Genomic DNA, 22439 nt, shown 5'->3' with positions numbered 1-22439 from the left:
CCGCAAAGGCGACTGTGCAGGGCAAAAGCTTGCAGTGTCTAGTTTTAAGCACATTTCTTTGATGTCAGTTGACTTTCTCTCCTTTTTTATTTCTCTCCTTCTCTCTAGGTCTCAAGTGCTTTCCGTGTCTACTTTGCCATGGTAAGTGTATGTATGCGTTTGCATGTTTGAATGTGTGAGCATGCGCGTGTGTGCATGTGGTTTCATTGAGATCTCAGGAAACACTGTTGGTCATTACCAGAGGAATCTGCAGCAGTGTCATGTTAGCCTTAGTTTCAGTGACTCTCTCCTGTGCTATTTACAAGTAGTGTGTGTCCAGCTCCAGATGACATACGTATGTCTCCATCTGCGTTGTCTTTCTTCTTTTCCTTGGCTGGCACAGAGCTTTTTGTTGTTCTTGTACAAAGTATTTGTCTTCTCTCAGAGAGAATGGTTTACACATCATAGTTGGGGAGGGGGTAAGACAGAGGTGCCAACGTGCCCAGTGGGTTAAAGGAGAAACAATTCAAGACAAGGGCAAGGAGTGGTCCTTCCTTTTGGGTAAAGATGACTGACATGAGTTGACTCGGGGTGTGTATAGGCACATAGGGGCGTGGAGCAAAATCAATCATTTTATTGTTTATCAAGGCAAGATCAATAATTTACCTCAGTGAGGGACTGAAGATAAAATAAATCTTGGTAAGGCCAGGTTGACAACAGAAAGAGCTTTAAAATGTTAGCAGTGTAAATAGGTAATAAATTGGAAAATCTATAATAGTTTTCACATTTTCTTTTTGCCCAGTGGACTTTGGTTGGTACCTCTGTTTTAACAACGCCCTTTTCTTCTTTGCTATTTTCTCTTTCTGCTCCTCTACTCATCTCCATCATCCTTGCCCTTATCCTTCTTGTCTTTCTTCTCCTTCTTCTTCTTTTTCTTCTTCTTGGCCTCCTCTTTCTTCCCAAAGGTGATGAAATCGCTCTTGTCGTCCTCTCCTCCCTGGTTCTGTCTGATGGATATTATGGCAGGGGAGCCGGGGATGATGAAGGCTTCTGGGGGAACCTCGCCTGGTTTCAGGTGTTGTGGGGGTGCACCAGGACCGCCGGGGCCATAGCGAAAGTGCCAGCTGTTGCTGTCTACGCCAGCACCCATTGGGGGGGACACCTCTCCGCCTTCAGCATCTGGAAGAAACATAGAGAGATGGATGATGGGTTATTATTTGCTATCTATTTGGCTTTAGTGGTTATTAAAATGAACAAATATTGTTCTTCTTACTCAAAGACAACATGGAATTTTTCATTATATTCCACACACTCTGAATTGTAATGTAAAAAGCAGAATTCTTCAGACACGCTGAGTGAGAGTTACTGAGCCTGTTGCATCTCATCTGTGATGTATTCTGCAACCAAATGGATGTTATGAATGCTGTTTATGAAGCGCACCAGCTTTGGAGTACAATTTGCTTGCAAATGAGGTACAGATTGTGTCTGTCCTTCATGCATGCCAATTTAAGGGAAGATTGATCAAATAACAAGAGATGTCATGAGAGATTTTGACAGAACACATCCTGCTGCATTTACAGATGTTCCCCCAATTTACGGGTCAGTTTTATGTGGCAATGTATTTGCCTCTGAAGAGCAGGTGCAAATATGAGCAGGCATAAAGTGGAAAGTCTCACGAGTGCAAAACCTGTTTTATATGATTATATTATTTCTAAAAACCTGTTATTCCTTTATAAAAAATAATGTAGCCTGGATGATAATAAAATACAGGTTTGCTTAATTTAAAGTTGAGCGAAGATGGTACTGCACTGCATCATTTAATGTGCTTCCATCTCTCTTTTTGATTTTATTAGATGTAAATTTAATGACTCCTGCTGCATTAGCTACACAAACCTTTCTATATATGAATACAAATTATTCATGATCTGTATTTGTAATTGACATTTAATTTAATTAGAAATATATAACTGTATATTCTTTTAATCAGAGATTAACGACAGCCTGTTGTTATGAAATTAACAAGTATCTCTATTTAGTATCAGTGTATTTCGATTTATCCAGACAAATCCCCCACCTTTTGAGCTCACAGAGCATGCTTGTGGGAGGCAATCTCAGTGGCTGACCGTAAAATTAGCTGCTGCACATTAAACAAAAGGCACACTGCCCTGAGCATTTATATACATAATTCAGGCCTACTGTGCCAGCACTTTGACTAGAAGCAGAGTTCACCGATATCCTCAGCAACCACTGTAAAAAAAAAAAAAAATCTAAATCGGTCAATAATGAGCTGCATTCCACGAGGAGGAGCCAGGACATGCTATAAAAGATGGGAGGTGGTGGAACTTAATGGGAGAGTCTGCTCAGTGGGCAATGAATCAAAGGCTCCCTACTGGCCAAAGCTAACATCCATGGCACCGTTTGATGAAACATTAAACACTTCATCATTACGTTAACAGCTTATAAAGGTGATAAAGTAGAGCCGTGGTATTTAAGTGGAATTTAAGTGAACTATCTAACAAGAAAAGCAGCATTTTACTTTCATCAGATAAATTGTAGTGTTCAAGGAGTTAAATTTACGGATCTGCCAGTAGAAAGAAATATCTTATCTTGTCTGAAGTCACATGTACATAAGTGATAAACTGGTCTGAAAACTGGGCACAAAGCAAACGCGTCATTATTTAGCAACTGGCAGGTGTAACACACCCTGACTTCATTGTGTAGGTGTTTGTGTCCTTTCATTAACGTCTATGTGCAGGACATAACAAAACTACGCACAGACAAGCAGCAAAAGACCGCAGTCACTTTGGTTCTTCCCTCACAGCGACGACCTACTTGCCACACTTGCCTCACATATTTCTTTTATTTCCCTCACTTCTTTTCTGAGTTCTTTCCAAAGGGGGAGATTAACTGAGCCGGGCTCCATCCAACCAGAAGGAACACTGTCTGGAAGAAGAAGCCTGACCTCATGCAGTACCCAGGGCAGAGAATACCAGCTTCCAATCTTATCTTACCCGGCCAGCCTCAAAATACACAGTCTATGTTCGGTTTAAGCTTGCTACTTGCTGCATCTCTTATACAAAATGAACTGTCATCCGAAATATAGTTGGACAAAGAGGATGCATATGTCACTCTGACTAATATATAAAGGTATTGTCAGGTGTAAGCTGGATTTTTTTTACAATTATGATGACCTGGGTGATAGCAGAGATAGTGAGTCTTGACACGAGTCTCATATGGAGTTAATGCGTTTGCCACTAGAATCAATACACTTTAATTTGTCGGATAGAGTTTCGAAAATAATGTACTCCAAACCTCTCTATTTTTCTATCCCTGATTCTAACTCATATTTTCTCTTCTTACTCATTTTCCCTTCCATATTCTACCATTTTCAATCACAATCTCCTGGTCAGATCTCCTCACAGTCAAGGGTTCATGGAGTACATCCGTTGCAAACATGACATATTCTGCTTGGCATTCAATCCTAATCAGTCATAGAGGCACGCATTGTACTGCTGTAAAGCTCCTCCTACTGCAGGGAAATTGTCCAAGTTGATGCAGAAAATGGCATTTAGTTGAATTTATTTTTTATTTATCTTAAACAAACTGATTCTAATCTGAATAAGAGATTAGATGATACGTAGATTCATTTAGTTGTTGACTAACCAACACTGTAAATTGAAAAGCTTTGGGTTTTGGACTAATATCTTGATGAGCACTTTTCACTTTTCACTCTTTTCTTATATTTTATACATCAAGCTTTTAACTGATTAACTGAGAAACTGAGGCAGATTGAGTCTGAACTGTCACTGCAATATCATGCTTAATTCCCTCAGATTTATCTAAAAAAGATAAATCAGCCTGGGACCACCGAATAAAAATTAAGTGGGTCATGCATTTCAATTGTTTCACATCACTATTCCCCAAAAAGCTCTTATACTTTCACCAACTGCGACAACACAGCTGCAAGAGCCGCAGAGAGAAGACCGGATTTGACAAAGAGACTGAGAAGATCAGGACGGGACAGGCTAAATCCAGTCACTGCTTCCTTCGCATGCAGACACAGAGACAGCTAGAGTCACTTTCATTTACAAGACCAGAGTCTTCCCCCAGTTGAAAAGTCCTCATCTGACTCCCCAAGCAGAAACATGACCCTGATTCTACAATCTCAGTAAGAAGGCAGAAACAGAAGAAAAGGAGCACAATAATACTAAATGAAAAATGCAGAATACTCCAGTGCTGGTGAGGCTTTGCTCTAAAGTGTCCTCTGTCTTGCCTCTGAGAAATTGCTTGTCTAATTCGATGTGGGAACTTGATGAGGCACCAGTGCCCCCAATGCAAACTTACATCCACAAACAAAACAACACCCTGGAGAGCGATGAGTCATGCTGAGAGCAGACAGATGGAAAAGGGTAAGACGGGTCTAGTTAACTCTCTTGAAAGGGTCAATGTCTGCTGCTGCGTTTTAAAAATAAGAGAAATCATGGGACACGCTGTAGTCTGGCTGTATTTAACTCTGGTGCAACAGAAAAGGTCATATCGTAATCTTGCTCTCGTTCTTGCTTTGAGGGGGTTTGTTTTGTACTTTGTAAGAACATTTCCAACAACATATGCAGTTTGGATGTTACAGACAACACTGACGATATGGGCTTTGACCTGTGATGCCAGCTACACATCTGTTCCCTCTGTATTTAACCTCTTACTCACTATTTCACTGCATCTCTTCCTTCGTGATAACCCTAACCTCGCCCAGCACTGATCCTCACACGGCCATCGCTCCAATCTGATTTGTCGATGGCTGTTGCAGAGCAAAACTTCCTCTCTTCTCTCCTCTCTGTTCCTCTCACACAGCCCCCCCCTTTCCTCACAACCCTCCCTCTTTCTCTCTATCGCTCATTTCCCCTGACCTTTCATCTAATCTTGCGTGAAAACTCAGCCAGCTAACACCCGTCCCTCCCAGTTATTGACAAGAGTCCTAATCACGCCTATCAGTGTTTATGGTAACTTTAATGTGATTGGGTATTAAGCAGCTTGTCCGTCAATGATAGCTTCCAGGCACATTAGAGACGAGGGTGGTTTATTTGTTTCATCGTGATGATTGTTGCCCCAAACTCTCTTATTCTCTCCATGTATCTAACTTGCACAGTTTTGTATTTGAAATGAGTGTCACAAGTGAATATAATCAATAATTTTGCATCCCAGACTGTGATTTTCTGCACATCTCCTCCCCTGAGTCTGAGTCTTCAATCCGGCGTCTCTGCGTGTGATTGTCCCCTCGCTCCCCTGTGCCGCCCAAGGTTTTCACAGCCACTTAAATCACCCAAGTTCCATTTTGCCACGTCTACTTTATTCATACCCTTGTCTCGCCCTAGCATCGGCCAGTTGGGCAGAAGCGCAGTGGAGCGCGGTGCAGCGTTACATAACGAGCTGAGGAGGAAGAGGAGGAGGAGGAGGAATGAGGAATGAGGAGAGGGGCCAGGAAGTGCAAGGATGCAGATATGAAACACGATGCTCACCAACAAAAACGGAGGGTGGGAGGGAGAGAAAGAAAAAGATTAAATGATCCTGAAGGTGCGATTCTGTGTTTTCGCTCACACTGCAGTGGTGGAGAAATCTGTGATCGTTACGACAGTCAGATGGGACCACACCCATCTTCAGGATAGCACCTGTGTCTGCAGCGTGTGCTCATTTTGATAGAAACAAAATGTGATGTTGCTGTCTGTTCTAAGCCCGATTCCTATTCATGGGTCTGTGTGCAGTGATGGAGGAAGACGTTTCTGTGCCTGCCCTGCACAAATTACCATATTTTCTCGAATCTGCTAACAGGAAATAAAATAAAGAAATAAAACAGTTGTTTTGTGGTACTGATACAGTAATGATGTCTGGTTGCTGGTTTTTACGACTCTGCATATACACATTTTGTGTGTGTGTGTGTGTGTGTGTGTGTGTGTGTGTGTGCCTGTTTGGGTTTCATGCCAGGCTGAACACCTTGCTGTCTGCTCCCAGCTGGATCATATGGCAGATGGTGGACACAAGCAATCCCAAGTGACAGGACTTAACGCAATAAAAATAACACTGAATGTAGGTGTACGTGTGGGAGTCTCAGTTTCTATCCCTGTGTCTGTGTGTGTATATGTTAGTACGTGTAGGTGCTAAAATAATAAATGGAAAAGTAGAAATTGATTTATTCTCCAGAGAGAAGAGAGAGGGAGAGAGCTGGCAAGATATCTAAAGACTCAGAGAGCACAGGATGGGAACAAAAATGAGTGACAATAAAGGAAGGCAAATAACTGAAGTCGAGAACAGGAGGCAGATGGGGCGGAGGGATCCAGAAACAGTGAAAAGTCTCTGGCAGCTTCCAGACTTTTCGACTTTGCCAACAATCTTTTCCTATCAAATACACCCTCACTAAAAGACTACAGCTCTGAAGCATGATACGCAGCCTTGAATTGAACTAACTGCCTGTGTTTATCTCATCTTTACCTACCTCTTTGCCTCTTTTCATCCACAACTCATCAACATCACTTACAGAAACTCACACATTCTTGCTAATGAGACTGTAAATGAAATGAAATGTAAATAGATGGAAATCGTGGTCCTAGATGCTAAAATAGCAAATCATTTGGTCAAGCCCTGAGGCACTGCAGGAGCAAAATGACGGATAAATCCCCAGTAGAGTCTCCTCCTGTCCACCTTTTTCTCCATCTCACTGCACTCTCCCCTCTCTCACTTGGCCCTCTGCCTCCACCCTCGGGTCTATTTTTGCCTTGACAGGTGCCCACTGCAGTTGATTACTGCTAACTCTAATCATATCTGTCTTTCTGTGTTCCTCTGTGAATACGTTTCAGTGTGTGTACAAGCAATCTAGGGTGATACAGAAAACAGCCAACCTGCATCAACCTCTGCAGTACACCACCGCCCCACTGAATGTAGGTCACTCTCCTCCTGTTACTCACTCCCCTGCTCTCTCCTTCACTTTACACCTCTTACCTCCAACTCTCACTTTCTAAACACATCCCTCCCTCCTTTAACTCCGTCACTCCTGCTCACATACTTGGATTTCAGTCAGCACCTCCCTTAGTCTTGTCCTTCACCTCCTGATGCTACTTTTTCTTTCCACCCTACCCCCCCTCTTTCACTTCAGCACCTTTTGTCCCACACCATATGTTTGCACTCCCCACTATATAACAGCTCCCCCTTCCCCTCCCTTCCTCTCTCTCCTGCCAATATTAGGGGCCATGAATGGTTGCCGTGGAAACTACATCCTCCAGTGAGGCAGTAGGACATTGGTAGGAGTCGTGGTGACAGTGCTTGTGCTGATGGAGAATAATGCTGCAAGCTCGCTCTGCCTCCCTCTCCCTCTCTCTCCGTCTAGTCTAACCACTCTCCCCTAGCAACAGCAGCCTCACACAGCCTCCTCTCCTTCCTTTGCCATACTCAATCACTCTGATTTACCCATTGTCACTCCTTCCCAAACAGTTTATGTCCACTGCTTCTCTATCTTCCCATCCACCTCATCCTTTACTGCTCGTTCCCTTCTTTCTTTTCAGTCCCTCGTTCCCGTCTCTCCTCCCTGCCCATCTCTCCAGGGGACAGCTGCAATTCTGCACAATTCTCTCTGAATGCCTATCTGCCTGTGGTTAAACAGAGGAGAAAGACATAGAAGGAGTGAGGAACAGATAGGGAGTGAGAGTTACACAGCGAGCAGAACCCTGATTTTATTAATGTGGGTCTGTTAATCTGGGCGTGGGCTGCGCTCCATCTGTCACAGCGGGAGCGGCACACAAAGCAGGCAGCCACAACACACTCACAAACACAGCCAAGCACACACACAGGCACGTACACATGGAGACACACAACAAGATGCAACGCCACACAAACTGATACAAACACACAAATCCACACGCTCGAAATCAGAGAGGCAGAAAACAGGGGCGTTGTCAGCAGTACCTCTGTGTCTCACATCGAAGCGAAAAATAGACTGCTAGGCAAAACAGCACCCTGTAGGGACGACAACCCGACTTAAACAATCCCCTCGACAATCCAAACTCCCATACTCCTGCACCCCACCTAAGGACCACAGCCTGTCTAGCAAACAAGACGATTTAGATATAAATAGCTCTGACTATGACTCATAGGGATGTGACAGGCCACACTGAATCAATATCTTCACTTCTCTCATTTCGGAGACATGATAAACACAACTTGAAAGTCAGAACATAAATCTTTCCCAATCTTGTCCTCCAGTCAGGGAGCTCGAGTGATAAACTCTTTTCATATTCTCTTTTCATATTATCTGACCTTAACCCAGAATTATCTCTAATCCAACCCTAAAATGTGACCTGAAGCTAATACAGCCCTCAGCTAATATTTCCATTCTTAACCTTACTAACAATGAATAAGGAAGGGACAGTAAGCCTTCAGGCACGGCAAGGTTAGTGTGAACGCAATGTGTTGTTCTCGAACTGCCACGGCTTAATTAGACCACCTTAAAATCTTGCCAGCTGATCTCGTTACCGCTGACCCGCCCTGAGGACGTCACAACTGCCTGTTTTCTTCTCTGTCGTCTCTCTCTCTCTCTGTTGATCTTTCTATCTCTCTATCTATCATGTTTTGAAGTGCCTGCAGGCTGTAAGTCCTCAGCCAAGGCAAGAAATCGATGGCAGAGCGGAGGCGGCTGGGTGTGTGGATAGGAAGCGACAGTAGTTGGTGTGTGGGTAGTTTGTCTGCCTGCCCAGCCCACCGCCTCCTGTCTATAAAAGACAGCGGGCCAAACCATTTCTACATCCTTAATTACAACAAATCGCCTCTTTATCTAAACTTAATTGCACTGTCCCGTCCTTGCTCCAGTCCTCTCGTTGTGGATACTTCTGTCGAGTTATCTCACCTGTCTCCGCCATTTTTTTCTATGCCAGGCCACTCTTTTCTCCATTTGAGTCCTAATTCTTTTTGACCCCACTTGTCACAAGAGAAAAGTCGTAAGTTGACAAATAATTCTCCTCAAAGCACACAGGCAGCTGACACTGCGTATGAAGAGCATGTTTGGTCATAAGTCTTGGTTAGGGGCAGGGAATATGGCATCATATGCAATGACATTCACATTACAATGTCCATGAAATGTCATCCAACATTGAGTGTGCTGTCGTTTAGATTTGTTATGCTCCAGTGTTCCTGTTCTTAACACTGTGTAATTAATGGCACTGTTTTCTTATAAGCTCTTGTTTGAGCCTTCTGTGAGGTCTTGTCCACCCTTGATGAGAGCCAAATGGCCAGAAATATTTTGTCTTTTTGGCCTCTGAAAATAGGCTGCCTTTTTCACTGAATGCCTGCAACTGCTTCGAAAACAAAAGTGCTGCCAAGACTGTTTTGCAACTGAAATTCCTTTGTCAAAAGATAGTTTCTGACAGGGAGCAACATGAAAACCTAGCTCTACAATGCGCAGATACACCAATTCAAATGTCTACATATGATGTAAAATTATTGAAAGCTTACAAATGTATAATAAAATATGGAACATTTCTATTGTTGCCCACATCATCCTGGGGTGGGAACCTTGCGATTCGATTCCGATTCAAAGGGCTAGGATGAAATTATAAATCGATTATCAAAGAATGTTGATGGCTCCTTATGCATCAAATTTTTAATTTATATATACTTTGGAACAAAGCATATTTGTAATGATCCATAAATAATAGCAATGAATATTTGATCAATTTAGAATTGATCGCCTGTAACAGAATTGTTGTAATCAATTGCTGTAAACAGAATTTTGAGAATTTTGGTTTTAAATTTCAGATCTTTAACTTTATTGCATCAAGACCTAATTTTTCAAAAGAGAGTCGCTATGCGTCTAAGACTCGATTAATTCCCCCACCCCTGATCTTGCTCTTTTATGAGTGTGTATAAAAGAGCTACAGAATGAGAGAGATCCACATTAAGTGAAGAGGTAATGTAATTGTGTTTTATTATTCTTCTCTAATGTGTTCTCGAATGTTTGTCCTCTGTGGCTCAGTGGCTTATGCCTCTGTAAACATCTAGCTGATAATCCAAACAACTATCTGCTCGCTCTCTCCCTCTTTTTCTCTGTATTGTCTCCCTTCCTGGCGCAGAGAGCAGAGATATCCATCTACGCCTACGTTGCATGTGTCATTTCCTCTCACTGCAGCAGCGCGAAGGGTTAGGAGTGGGTTGGGGCGATCTCGTAGCAGATATCTCCGTTGTCCTCATTTTATGACTCTCTTGTGGTTTGATAAGCTCTTTAGGAATGTACAGTTGTTGGTATAGTTTGAGCTGGTATTGTCTGAATCTGTGTCATGGACTGTGTTGGACAGAGATCCAATTAACTAAATTGTAGATGGCTATCACTATTTTGGACCTTAAGGATGAGACGAGGTCCATTTGTGCCAAGCAGACCTCTTTGTTTATGTTTCTTTTTTTACTGCACCTAACCCACTGCTTACTGTAAGTTAGATGTGATTGGCTGAGGTGAAAGTAGCATGACAGATTCTTACCAGCGGCGCTGGATGCAGTGGGCCAGTTCTGGACCAGGACCCCTTGGGCTCCCTGCATTACCGAGGACTCTTCCATGTGCACTGAGCTGGAACACACAAAAAAACAAGCATGCACATATAACACACTGGAAACATATTCTTACATACAGTATACACAAAGCCATGTCATAATAAACTGCATGACAGAACATGCACATGATTCCATACACATGATTAAATACTATTATTGTTTCACGTGACTGAAACATAAGCTCCCACACATCTGATTCTCTCCATATGTTTCCTATAATACACAATATTGTAAATTCAAACCTTGGTACTGTGTGTGAGGTTATGAGTTGGGGGAATAGCAGACACAATCCCAGAAATGCAACATTCAGATTAGGATTAAAGTATTCACCCTACATTTTCCTGACGTTCTCTGGATTATGGATTACAGATGGCCGTTCTTACATTTTCACACTCGCTCGGTGGGATTCCAGCACCCTCTCCTCTACTGAAAAATGCCACACTCTCTGAAGTGCTGAGCAGCAACAGAAATGCTGCTAAAAAACACAGTTCTCCCTCAGTGCCTCTCACTTACATAAAAAGGGAAGGATTATATTTTCTAGCTTTGTAACCATTTTAGTCATCAAGATGCAGGTGAGACCTGTAATTCTTTACAAAAGGTCCACTGCTTTATGATATGATCCAAGCAAGGAGGGCTAAACTGCTTTTAAAAAGGTCAGTTCACCCAAATTACACAAACATACTGTCGCAGTCTAGCCATGAGCCATTATCCAAGCCATGAAAAGAGTAACAGATAGTATTATGAAATTATTTTTCCATGATTAGCCAGCACCACTCATGTAATAATTAACTTCACGCTGCCGTGTGTTAACAGCAGAGTAAAGACTCTCCAAATCTAGAATTTATTTTGTATCTAGGGACATTCAAGATACAGGAACACATCAACCAAACTAGATTTTCATTCTAAAAACCACCACCCTGACTCTCAAACTCTACCTGGTGCTGTTTAATTGTAATCTACCTGTGTCAAACTAGGTCCCTTAAAGTAAAAACCCAGTGTGAGCTGGTCTCTTTTCTTGGTAATCTGTATATTCTGAGGCATCAATAATTATTTTACTCCTTAAAAATAAGAAGAATTAACAGAGAATGTTGTATAAAGTGATCATATCTGTAGTTTAATAATGCTAAAGATGGTTAAAAAAAACTGTTAAATTTAGATCCCTCTGTATCCCTGGTGGTTCTGTGAAGAGCCCAGAAGTGATTTGGAGATGGAGGCCATCTTAAGTGCTGCTAAGCAACAGCATCATCGAGTCGCAGTGATAAGATATAATGACAAAAACTGGAGTGATGATATACTTTTCAGCTAATGCCACTCCTCCTTTTTCATTCCTCGTCATCTTCTCCTACTGTCTGTAAACTGGAAATATTTAGAACTACTGTGATCACAACACAGCCTCCTACAAACACAATTAGGAGAAAATGCTGCAAATTCCACCAGATATTAAACAAAATTAAATAGGTCAGTGCATTACATGGTGTCTGGGTGTGATATCAAAAATCTCTTATACAAGCTGTGATTACAGATGAACATTCAGCGGGGCTTGCTAATGGCACATGGGGGGACAGTCAACTTAAAACACATCAGAGTGAGTCACGAGACAGATTTAATATGTTAGACTGGTTCTACACAGGCACATTAACACTCATTAATCCCAGCTGTAATTATGAGGGAATCAGTGTATCATTAATGACACTCAGATGGTGCACAGTTATTAATCTGACATGGACATCAGTGTGTCACACATGAATACATATACACAGTATTTACACATATAGTGTTCATCTAAACTCAACTGCATTACTCGACTCAAAGACGAAGATACCAGGCACTGCATTATGGTTGAAGCCTGGACAGTAGCACTAAAGTTTCTCTGTGTGTACATATTTTGTATTATGGGTTACCAAGAAATCCCCCTTATTTTCTCTAACATAGTGATTGGAAAGTCAGCTGTTTTCTGTTTAAGGCCAGTGTCTCAAATATATCTATCCATAAGAAGTGGATAGATTACATAGATATGACCGATGATAGGTAGATAGGTAGCTGTAGCTCATTAAGCCTGTGACTTTATAATTATGGCGCAATCTCACTATCATGACCCTTGATTTAGTCGGGTCCATCTGATCTCACAGCAGGTAACAGTCTGGTGTCTTATGGGTAATGTCATCACTGGTGTGGTCATGCAGCAATCCTCACGTCCCTGATAGGCCATCTTTCCACCTGACTACCTGCCCTTCATCCACCACTGACCCCCTCTCTGCTTACCCTTCCCTCCTGTCAGTTCTCCATCTGTCTATAGAAATATAAAGAGGGATATTTTCTCCTCTCTATCTCTATGTCTTTATATCATTATAAAATAAATAATTTCTGCTTGTTAAAATGAGATGTTTTAATCAAATTTCTCAATTTACATTAACTGTATATTTAATAGAAATAATGTGCACTGGGAAATGTAAATGAGCAAAACAAAATGCTAATTATTCAGTTTTTTTGGAAATGACTGATGCAAAGTCATTCCCTTTTCTCCCCCCAGCACGAATCACAGCTGAGCAACAGCTGGCAGTAAAGATGATCTCAAACATCTTTACTGGAACAGGCCGATGGATGAACCTAAATTCCTCACCCTGCTTTCAAATACAAAGATGGGTAGGGCTTTCAAGACATTTACCTGGTGGCCTTGTAAAAGGGACACTGTACCCTTTTCATTTTGATGTTATTTATTCCATTTCAACAAACTGAAAAGGATTTAGTGAAATGTCAAGAGTGGATTAGACTGTGTGGTAGACCTCAATGTCAGCTCAACATCAACACCAACACCAAGACGTCTTTTCAAAGGTACATTATCATCTGACTACATATCCTCTATTAAGTCATTAAAATTACATTAAGGCAACAGCCTGCCTCTGGGTAACAAACTAAGCTTATTAATGACATCAAAATCTATGCATCAACTGGTTCTCCAGCAATAAACAATTTAGAAAGAACCGAACAGGTGTTGTCAGATATGCAAGATAATAAGGGTCCTCATCTTTAAAACAGATGACTACTTTGTTTATTTTATCTAAATGTACCTAAATTACTCTACCTAATATGCAAAGGAAAGTTAGATATTATCTGTATGTTTGCTTCAAACTGACACGACTAATAATAATAGAGAATGACCTCTCAGTATGAAGCTATTATCTTCATATGTTATCACTACAGAATGACAAGGCCTCTCCCTTTGAACTGACAGGAGAATGACTTTGCATTAATTCAGTCACTTCATGTTCATATAAGCCTATTTTACATATTGAAAGTAAAGTTTCAAGGGCATACTGAAGCCATTTCTGTAAACTATATGAGGATATGTTGCACCACTCCCATAATCAACTGTACACTTGTATTAGGCAGCTAAACATATTGTTCAAAGCTGTCAGAGGTAACAATCAGTCTTAGCAAAGGGTGGGTGGTGTTTCAGATCAGACAATAGAGAATGGTGCGCTAAAAGTTGCTAAAATCTCATCAGGTGGAATAATGGTGTACATGTTTTTTGGTTTTCAACAAAACACAATGAAATTGGCTGGGTGAGGTGTGAAGAGATACTGCAAAGTGGCAGGAAAAAAATGGGATGCTTACCTCTGCATTACACCTCCTGCTCTCAGGGAGGCTGAATATCTCCAGTCTGCACTCGGCACTTTGGGCTGCAAGAGAGAGTGAGAGGAATTGAGTCTTAAGTACAGGCGAAAGCCAATACTGTCTCATTAATAAGTCATGGCGAGAATCGCTAGTGCATGTGCATCACGCACGCACATAAACACACAAACTCAGTCACACACACACAACCATAGCAGTGACAGCTTGGATCTCCAAAGGGGAGTGATGAATTTAAGCTTGGAGGTGCATCACCTCCTCTCGAATCCAAACCCTTGCCTCCTCCTCCCTCCCTCCCTACTACCATCCATGTCGTTTGACTAAAAAGAAATGACTTTGAAAGGTTTCACCCCAGCGGCCCACTGACCCTGGCACATCCAAGGGTTAGTCCACTTGGACTAGGCTTGTCAAGGTACGCTCCATTATCATGGATACACTGCTGTATGTGGTGAAGACAGACTGGATTCAGATCTACAGCGGTCTACCTAATGCACTCCATCCCTTCATCTCTAGTCTCTATAAAAATTCAAAATGTGAACATCAGGCATCATAAAATAACTTAAGTATCAAGATGTTTTCAGTGATGCTACATCATGGCTTCTGCTGTAATTTTCCTTCTCACCACTCGCCCCTCCCTTCCTCTACTCTGCCTCTGTAGATTCACCACCCCCTCTCCTGTGCTGTTGCGTTCTTTCTCCCTGTTATATCCTCTTTACACTGATCAAAACCTTGAGTTTCACTGGCACACAGTCTGCCTGAGTCAGTCTGACACATCTCACCATGGTAACTGTGCAGAGCCCGGTCTACATTTTAGCCTGCACCCACCGCCCTCCGTCATCTCACCCCTGTGAAGGTCACAGGTGGAGGAAGGAGGGGGGAGGGAGGGGAGATATCAAATTAACCCCCTCGGCCGTGCAGCTAGACTCAGACACATCAGAACAGAGGGACACAAAGAGACACCACGACTGGCATCCTAGTATGAGATGTCAGTGTGCTTCTAGTAAATTCTATTAGCACAAATATACGACATCATAAAGCCTCACCAAATGTGGTTGAGATTCTACTATAAAATAATGCTCACAGTGCAGCAAAATAGGCTGTTAACCTGACAACATAACTGAGAAGAGATTGCATTTTCTCTCATCTCAACCTAAAGCACTGAAAGAGCCAAACCCAATCTGACTGAGAACACTCAATTCACCCTGCTTGGCCATGCAGTTCATAAGAGACCCATTTGCAATCCATTTCCTTTCAAATATGACAGATGTTCACTTGCTGCTGAAGCTGCATTGACCTCTATGAGTCTGCAGTGGACATTCATCACCCTTGAAATCCAATATTTGGTCTTAATGAGAGAAGCCTGGTATTCCTCCTGGAGACAATCAAACAGAGCAGAATGTGTGCAGGGACACACAGCACTGCAGCATCGGAGACAGTTATACATGCTGAAAACTGAGGGTGCACTTGAATATTTGAAGACAATCGCTCCTCATAAAGCAATCTGTGGCTGGATCGATAGTTTAGATTGATAATGCAAAGAAAAATATACAAGTGTGGAATTAATTACACAGGAAGAGAATGAGACAAAAGCACTGTAAATAAGACCAGATTGTCTACAAATGGGATTAAACGGCTTTGCTAAATGCTTGCCCTGTTGCAGCACGCCAGTGGCCGAAGGGAGAGGTCTGCTTGGCCGTATGGTGTTTATGGGGGTAAATGAAAACACACACACTAGCACATACACACATTAGATGCAAGCATCTGGAACCTAAACATGTCCGCAGTCTGATATACTCTCAAGGGAAGACATGTATGCAAAACTAGAAAGTTACCAGTCGCCACACGGTAAATGTAAACAAAAATAGACAAAAAGAAGAAACAAACATCTGACTCGTACTGAGAAGGAGAAATCAATACATTGTGTTTCATCATTGGAAAAGAAGAAACCAAATTAAGTGGAAATAGAATAGAAAATCCCACGGGTTTTAACTGTATTCATTTCCTTGCCTGGCTGTACATTGTAAATCAGGGAATAAAGAAAGCTTTTGGTTTGGCTACTCAACCCTTTTCTCGCCTTTTCCTTCATTATTCCCCCTCCCTCTGAGTGAGCACTCCTAGCATGGATACAGAGCTCACACCTCCGCCATCAACACTGTGTCCAATCACCTTTCATCCCCCGCCTCATCTGCGCAGAGCCAGCCAATCCACGCACAGCACAGAGAAACACATCAGTTAATTACACCGCAAGAACAAACATGACTGGCATCTAATGAGGAACACGTGAAGTGTTAAGGGAGCAATTATCTCAAACATTTCTTTATTCCTCTTCTCATCCTTTTATCATTTTCTGCATTATATGCTCATCTGCTTTTCTGCAGACAGACCTGGAGAGGCAAACACTATAATGTAGAAAACAAATGGTGTTTGTTTTATCCTAATAATACTGTTTCTACTACAACCAGAAATTATGCAAACAACTCTGTGCATGTTTTTACATGAGGAAAACAAATCCAAGAAACCATGAAATGAAGCTCCAATCTGAATGAAACTCTGCCTCTCTCCTGCCTTCCTCACCGATTTCCCAAACTCTGGCTTACCGCTCAGTACCAGAGAGGAGGTACGTGACCAGAAGAGGATATTTTGGTGCAGTGGGACTTGTGGCCCTAGTAGCTGGCAAAGGCTGCACTGTTTCCTAGACTCTCCCTCTCTATAGAAGTGACCACTGAATGCCCTCTGGACTTACTGGACTGGAATGTTGTGGCACACTGCCCATAGCGGACAAATGGCACTGGCTGTGTGGGGTCAAAGGTGAAAGAGCTACTGAAATGTACGGTTTTGTAGCAAGAAGAAGAAGTAACAGGGAGCAGAGAAAGAGTGAGAAATGGCTCTTTAAAACTATTTTGATGCATATCTCTGCAGAACTGTGGAGGACAGGTGCACTTTAACATTTTGCACTCTGAATCACCAAACAAATGCTCTTTAGCAAGCGAGGAACACACACAAAGACACTATCTAGAGTGCGCCCACCTGCCCACTCAAGTAAACACACAACCAAGAGAAGCTACCCACACTTGAGTATGCCAGCTTAAGATGCAGACCTCAAGATAAATGGCACGTAATGTAACAACCACTAAAAGTAATAACAGAAGCATTTACTCAAACAAAATGGTGGTGTCTCCTTTTTCATCCTGATAGACACAGATCATGTAAACTTGTCTGAGAGATCTTTAATGACCAAGTAGATCCTGGGAGTGCCCTTATACTTATCAAATGTTCATATGCCTCACAAAACAATCTATCTGAAATAGAAGCAAGAAAATGTATTGTTAAACCTCACAGACGAAAGGCTTCAACAGCTCCAGAGCCATAAATGTCAACTGCAATCCTACTGCAAGAACACCGCCCTAAAGCAAAAGCTGAGCCATAACTCTCTGAGAATTTTCCTTTTATGGCCTGTGCTTTGTGTGTCATTTACTGTTGTGAGGAAATCTAAAATAACAAACACAAACATCACACCAGACACACACCTGAATGGCAGTTGCGTCTGGCATACTCAGACGCCGCACAAATAACTGGCTCTGTCCACTGTGGCTGGTGACGTAGCCCGAGCCCCAGGTGCCACTGTGTGGCCGTCCCGTGTTGTAGAACATAAAAGTGTCACTTCCTGATGTGGCGGTCAGGCATGTCTTGTAACAGTATGTTTTGGTCAAAGACCCATTTCCCCGCACTTCAATATAATGCGGTTCCACTTTGAGGTCACGGCGCAGGGCCACATTGTTGTTTGGTTGCCCTCCACCTGCGCCTCCGCCTCCACCACCACCACCACCTCCTCCTCCTCCTCCTCCTCCCCCTCCTCCACCACCTCCTCCACCTGCAGCTCTTCCTCCACCCCCGCCGCCACCTGCTTGGGTGCCCCCCTCTGGAACACTCTTCTTTGACACGCAACATGGGGAGCAGGAGCCGGGCTGGGTGCAGTAGGCATGGCAACGCACAATGGCCAGCACGAAGACGGTGACGAGGAACACAAAGGTTGTGGCACTCAGGGCAATAATGAGGTAGAGGGTGACATTGGAAAACATTAGGGGGCTGTTGGGCCTGATGATGCGCTTGGGGTCAGGGGCTAACTTTGGTGGCAGCTCCAAGACGTGCACATGGATGGTGGTGGTGGAGGAGAGTGGTGGTAGACCATTATCACGCACCCGCACTGTCAAAACGAAGGAGGTGGAGTTGTCCTCGATGACACGTCTTGTGGTGCGGATCTCACCTGTGTACTCGTGCACCTTAAACAGGTCAACGTCTGTGTTGGTCTGCTCCAGGGCGTAGAGCAGCCAAGCATTCTGCCCTGCATCACCATCCCACGCCGTCACCTTGCTGACCAACACACCTGCTTCAGCATTTTTCATCAGTGTCTCTGTGGTGCGGCTCCCATTGGACGGTGGGTAGACGATCCTGGGCGCATGATCGTTCTGATCCATAATGTAAACATACACTGTGGCTACACGGCTGAGCGGAGGCACACCGTTGTCCTGGGCTTTAACCTGAAAGTGAAACTCTCGTAGCTTCTCAAAGTCAAAGGCTCGCAGGGCATAGGCCTCACCTGTATTAGGTTTGATGCTGACGTAGCTGGCTACAGGGATACCGTGGTTGTTGTCATTAAGAACAGTATAGGTGATGCGAGCATTTTCTGCAGCATCAGCATCTGTGGCCTTCACAACGCACAAAGCTGCACCGGGGGCATTGTTCTCTGTGATATAAACGGTATATGATGTTTGCTCAAAACGAGGTGGGTTATCATTCACATCTGCAACGTCCACCTTAAAGGTCATTTGCGATGACAGGGGTGGTGTGCCTCCATCCACAGCATTGACAGTGACGTTGTAGGACGAGATGGTTTCCCGGTCCAGGAAAGCGGATGTGACGATGGTGTAGTGGTTCCGGAAGGACTTGATCCTGAAAGGCAAATTGGGCATGATCTCCAGGGTGACTTGTTTATTTGGTCCAGAGTCTCGGTCGTTCACGCTGATCAATGCTACAACCGTGTCAGCCCGGGCATCCTCTCGCACAGGGCTGGAGAGTGAAGACAGTACAATCTCAGGAATGTTGTCATTGACATCCAAAACTTCTACAACTACTTTACAGTGAACTGCCACAGGAGCCGGCCCCTTGTCCATAGCCTGGATGTACATTTCATATGAGTTTGTCTCCTCATAGTCTATATTGTTTTTCACACGAATTTCCCCTGTGTCTGTGTCCATGGAAAACATCTGTCTGACTCTTTCTGGCGTGTAACTGCTGAAGGAGTAAAACACGTCCCCATTGGAGCCCTCATCAGGATCTGTTGCATTTAACTTGATGACAAGTGCGCCCTTTGGAGAGTTTTCAGACAGTTTCACTTTGTACACGGAGCTGTCAAACGCAGGCACGTTGTCATTGGCATCAAGGATACGTACATTGATTTTGGCCGTGCCAGTTCTCTGTGGGGTGCCTCCATCCATCGCTGTCAGGATGAGCTGATGAGATGGCATCTGCTCGCGGTCAAAGGGCTTTTTGAGAATAAGCTCGATGTGCTTATTATTGGCAAAGGGCTTAATAGAGTCCAGGGTTAGGTGGTCGTTTGGGCTGAGGCGGTACTGCTTCACAGAGTTGGAGCCATCATCTGCATCCTGAGCTCCTTCGATGTGGAAGCGTGACCCGGTGAGAGCGGACTCCGACACCTCGAGCTGATATTCATCTCGAGGGAACTGTGGCGCGTTATCGTTCACGTCCAAAATCTCCACCTCCACGTTGTGCACCTCTAGTGGATTCTCCAAAACCACCTCCAGGTTGCGCGAACAGGTGCCACTGAATTCACAAACTGTCTCTCGGTCAATGCGGTCACTCACCACCAGTTTTCCAGTTTTGTGATTTATGGTGAAATATCTCCGGCCGCTGTCCGACGTGATCCGAATTCGGCGGGTGGAAAGTTTCCTCAGGTCCAGACCCAAATCTCGGACAATGTCACCGACCAGTGCGCCGTTCTCCAGCTCCTCGGGGATGGAGTATCGGATTTGTGCATTTGTAAGGCCACTGAGTACGAAAATAACCAAATATAAGGACAAAGGCACATTCTCCTTTAGACTGTAACAGCATCGCGCCGTCACAGCCATCGCAGGCAGGCAGAATTTGCAGACGGGTTTGAGAAATCTTTCCGCCTTTTCAGCTTGCTGTGCGTCCCCACCCGCCTCATTAAAAACGAGGGAATAGTCCGTGCATAACTCCGTCTATGTGCAGGACGACCACCGCATCCTCTCTGGTGCGTGTTTAGAGGGAATTTTCCCCTGTGCATCCATGTTTTCCTTTGTCTGTACGGGTGCTGTTATTAAATTTCTCTATCCTCCCAGCAAGGCTGACTTTCACTGATGCTGCCTATTGGTCTCTCTCTCTCTTTCTCTCCCTCTCCCTCTCCCTCCCTGCGATGTGGTGATGGTGTCTGTGGGCAAAAGGGGAGGGGGAGCCACTCGCTCGAGCGGTGCTGGCTGCATTTCAGCACCTCCGATAAAATGATTGAGCGTCATCTAATAAAAAGAATAAAAACACAAAAAGGCGAAAACTCTGGCGTTTTATCCATCTGCACATCTGGACGCCACACACGGAGCGGGCAATGTCATCTGCACACAGCTGATTTTGGGCAAATGCGATTCGACACAATCGTTTTCCCTCTTTTTCTCAGCGCCACCGCCCTTTTCATTGTGCGCTGGGAATCTGATTTATGAACCAGCCTGGCGTTTAGACTTCCCCGCTGATGGAAACTCACAATTACCCAGGAGCCCTCTAGCCAAACGGAAAAATCTGATTTCTGATACATGCAGAGAGAGTATATATTTTTTGGAAATAAAAGGGAGCTGATAAATTAATAAATAAACCCACTGTAAAAAAAAAAAAAAAAAAAAAACCTCCATGCGAACTGGTTTGAGTGCAGCATCTCTCAGTAATGAAGGGGTTTTATTAGGACATATTCGAGTTTATGTCACAAGAAAAAGGAAGTGACAGGTGAATTGGGGGGTAGGGAATGGGGGGGGGGGGGGGGGGGGGGGGGGCGCCTCACACCAACAGTGCTGTGAGTCTGGCTGTTTCACCTTGTGTCTGTTCACGAGTTAAAGCGCTGGGACACGGGGGACTTTTGTCAGCACAAACACACATTTTCTGCTCCTTCCTATCACCTTTCCCCCACAGTGACAGCTGACAGTGCTCTGTGCTCACACCGCTATTGGACGTGGTGGGTGCTGCAGAGCCCTTCGCGTCACAGGTTCGTCCCCTCATAAAACACAACGCCGGTGATGATCATGTGGCATGTTCACTGGTGACGAGGCTAACCGGGTCACAGACAAGATGCTCCAGATGTGACCTCTTTCTGCATCTGGCAAAAATACAACACTGGCCTCTAATGGTTCTGCAGGCACTAATAAGTAAAATAACCACATCACGTAAGAACGACATCTTGGAAGGATATTTATACACAGTGCCCTATATAATACACATTAAATCAATATATACAAATTAGCCTACAGCTGCCAGACCTGTTTCAGGTGGCAAGACAAGACACACATTATAAGATTCCACTTTTCCAACAAAGACTGTATTGACGCTGTAACCTGCAGAAAGGTCTGAACAGCGCATGCGCATCGTAGCAGCTGGCTGCCCTCTAATTACTCCGGCCTCAGAACCATGTTCCTCAATTACATTCAGATTTAAATTTGATTCAAATTAATTGGATGAGACCTTAACCCTGCTTCAGTCAGCACGACAGAGATAGACATAAATCTTGACACTATTCAATTGTTTCTGTGCAGTAAAGACGCGCCTCCAGAAAACAGTGTTGCTAAGTTACCGAGATTATAAATACAACAATGATGCATCCACTTGTATGCCGACATTAAAACTATGCCTCTCTTTAAACAAATTGTATGCTGTGAAGACGTGTGGCCTCGCGAGACCGCGTGCCCTCTCGCTTCACCCGGGCCACTGGGCCAACATGAGCGTCCACCGCCCACATAATCTTTCTTCCTCTCCTGGTGCGCTGCCACTCTCACCCACGCCCGGTCCGCCCACGGCAATGACAGCGCCTGGCATCTCGGGAGACGGGGAGAAAGGACAGTGAGTCACTCGGATGCTGCTAGTGGATGATGGGTGGATAGAGAGCGACTCCTCACACTCCAAGGTGGCGAGGAGGAGGTGGCGAAATATGGAGCTGGAGACGTGGCCAAATGTCCGTT

General features: G+C 43.9%; 1 protein-coding gene across 2 annotated transcripts in view; it reads right to left on the bottom strand.

Moving 5' to 3' along the window:
- Positions 1-768: 768 nt before the first annotated feature.
- LOC141013153 (protocadherin alpha-C2-like) overlaps positions 769-22439 on the bottom strand; it is a 38911-nt gene continuing 17240 nt past the window's right edge. The window contains exons 1-5 of one of the 2 annotated variants that reach the window (XM_073486738.1): positions 18089-20333; positions 17715-18052; positions 14173-14237; positions 10488-10573; positions 769-1158 (exon numbers count right to left, since the gene is read on the bottom strand). In XM_073486738.1, coding sequence (XP_073342839.1) covers positions 851-1158; positions 10488-10573; positions 14173-14237; positions 17715-18052; positions 18089-20333 — 3042 coding nt within the window. In that variant the 3' untranslated portion in view covers positions 769-850. Of the gene's footprint in view, positions 1159-10487; positions 10574-14172; positions 14238-17714; positions 18053-18088; positions 20334-22439 lie in introns of those variants that run through there. The other variant, XM_073486739.1, reaches the window with a different exon arrangement.

This window comes from Pagrus major, chromosome 18, assembly GCF_040436345.1.
Source record: "Pagrus major chromosome 18, Pma_NU_1.0".
Classification (NCBI taxonomy): Eukaryota; Metazoa; Chordata; class Actinopteri; order Spariformes; family Sparidae; genus Pagrus; species Pagrus major.
Note: the sequence above shows the minus strand (reverse complement) of the source record. Positions and strands in the feature narration are given on the sequence as shown.